General features: G+C 32.2%; 1 protein-coding gene across 1 annotated transcript in view; it reads left to right on the top strand.

Moving 5' to 3' along the window:
* The window catches only part of LOC106460031 (cGMP-dependent protein kinase 1-like), a 113905-nt gene that overhangs the window by 104436 nt on the left and 6871 nt on the right, over nt 1-2598 (top strand). Inside the window, exon 13 of the mRNA XM_022386202.1 lies at nt 1112-1253. Coding sequence (XP_022241910.1) covers nt 1112-1253 — 142 coding nt within the window. The remainder of the gene's footprint in view (nt 1-1111; nt 1254-2598) is intronic.

Below are 2598 nucleotides of genomic sequence, written 5' to 3'. Positions count from 1 at the left end.
CAAACAAACATAGCAACTTATTATGTAATTTAAGTAGTTTGGCTTCCTGTCAATTAGTCTACGATTAATCGAAAATTACGGATATATTTAGACTAAAATGTACAAAAAGTTGCACCTTTTTCGAAATTTGAAAGCGTATCTTTGTTAAAAAAGTCGAGTTATTTTAGTAGACATTTTATACAACATATTAAATGCTTATCAAAGTTTTTTATAAAGATCTAACATTGGGTCGTACAATAATATTAGAAAATTGTAAGGTGTAGCCCTAACTAAACTAAAGCAAAAAGCGTACCCAAGTTACAATGTTAATTTATCTCTTTATCGAATATAGACCGTACTTAATCAAGGCTTAACTAATGTTAGGATGAAGATAAATGGACTTACAGAATTCAGTGTTTGCGACTAGAATTCTTTTGTATTTCTCTAGAAATCCTGTATTTAAAGAAGTATTATTACAATAAAGATACTAATTTGGCCGCATATGTTTTGCGGGTCTCTACTAATGTATATATAGCGCCTAAACTACTACTATGTCTTTCGTACTCCAACCGGCCTGATGAGTCTTGGTATTGAGCAAAAGGTCTCGTCGGCACTGGATATGGCAGATTAGTGTAGTTGACATATTATAACATATTCTCCTTTGCTTTCCCTCATGGGTTCTTAGAGTTTATAAAACAAACCTAAAATTCACCACAACCATAGAGAACTCTGCTTAAGATACTCAGCCGAAAAGAAAGAAACCTTTGCAAACATTTAATAACGTTCATTTACCTGCCTTTCTCTATCCTAAATTCTTGTTAACTATGACATCGCTCTTTCATATGATCTATGTATAAAAACAACTTGATGGTTGGAGCTTTAGGTATTCGAAGAACACGAAATATGAAGCTTTACTAAAACATATATTGAGTACCAATGAGACTGACCTGACTCTCTATAATACTTAAAAATATCACTTTTATCCCGGAAAATAAAAACACGAAATATCTCCGAGTTCACCTGCAGCTAACCTGTACTTGGGGTGATCAACTTCCACATATGAAAATATTATATTTTAAGTTTAATATTTCTACGACGCGTAATAATTTACCAATGTTTTTCCCTTCTTTAGAGGAACTTTCGACGACACTACAACCAGATTTTACACTGCTTGCGTGGTCGAAGCAGTAAAATACCTCCACAGTAAACACATTCTCTACAGAGACCTGAAACCAGAAAATCTGCTTTTGGATTCCCACGGCTATGCGAAACTTGTAAGCAGGTGAACTTTTGATCTGATACGCTTTATGGATTTCCAATTTATTGTGTGAAAGTAATACTCAAAAGTTTTTTTTTTCGTGTTTGCTAAATATTTCAAATCTAAAAATAGTTCTACATATTTGAGCTTAGTTAAATAAGTTGGAACTTAGTTTGGTCATAATTTTTAATGAGCATGTAAAATAAAGTCGCAGATAACTACGGCATGTAAAACGAAGTTACAAACACCTGCGTAACTTTATATAGTAACTGAAGAGAGCTGTTTAAGTTTCTCTATATTTTTTTGGAGTAGCATGTCACAAATAAGGTTTTGGTTTCTCTTTTATTTTCTATATTTAAACTTAACTCTTTCATACTGATATAATCAATTGAAGTACAAGTTAGTAGCATTCTTTCGGCCATTTTATTTGGAACTTCTGTAAAACAAATTAACAGTTGTTCATATGAATAATCTTATTTATTGAACTTGTTGTTAAACTACATTTCAATGCACTTGCATGCATCTTCTTTATCAGGAATAAAACATATTTTTCTACACTTTACTATAAACGTTTATTTCAATGTATCTCTGGGGTTATATACGTAAGTAATGCATACAGGTTAAACGATTAAGAAACATAATTATTATAAATCCCACCCATGTTAAAAAAGTAACTATTATCAAGAGATATTAGACGTAAGCGTATGGACTTGCTGTATCATGTGTGACAATTAGGTGATCCTAGTGGTAGACGCTGAAGATTCTTCTTTATGAATAATAATTACAATGAAATTTCTATATTATAACTAGTAATCAACTGTAATCACAATAATATTAGTCTCATTAAAATATGCTAGACACCATGATTTAACATAATTCATCAGCAGCAGTCTCGGTGATATCTAACCTATAAAAAAAAACAAAAAAACAGTGTGTCACGTCATGTCACGCTTGATTTCTCGAAATAGGGGAGCCATAAAAAAAAGCCAAAATACATTTATCCAGATAGAATAGTTCGATTACTGGCTACCCATTATGATTTTAATGACGAAGGTGCAAGGGGGCAGTGAGGGGTGGGTTGGGGACCGTGAGACATTATAAGTGTAGTGAATGTTGGTATAATAGGGTATACTATGGAACTGGGGTGGTAGTACTTGCCTCGTCATTTTTGACGAGCTATATTCTAATATGCTAGAAATCCTGTTACATCGTAAATCATCATCAGTATTATCAGTGATATACGCTAGAAATCTTGCTATATCACAAATCATCATCATTAGTAGTATCAGTGAAATATATTCAAAATTCTGCTGTATCAGAAATCATCATCATTAGTAATATCAATGATATACACTATAAAT

Source organism: Limulus polyphemus, unplaced genomic scaffold (assembly GCF_000517525.1).
Source record: "Limulus polyphemus unplaced genomic scaffold, Limulus_polyphemus-2.1.2 Scaffold1, whole genome shotgun sequence".
Classification (NCBI taxonomy): domain Eukaryota; kingdom Metazoa; phylum Arthropoda; class Merostomata; order Xiphosura; family Limulidae; genus Limulus; species Limulus polyphemus.
Note: the sequence above shows the minus strand (reverse complement) of the source record. Positions and strands in the feature narration are given on the sequence as shown.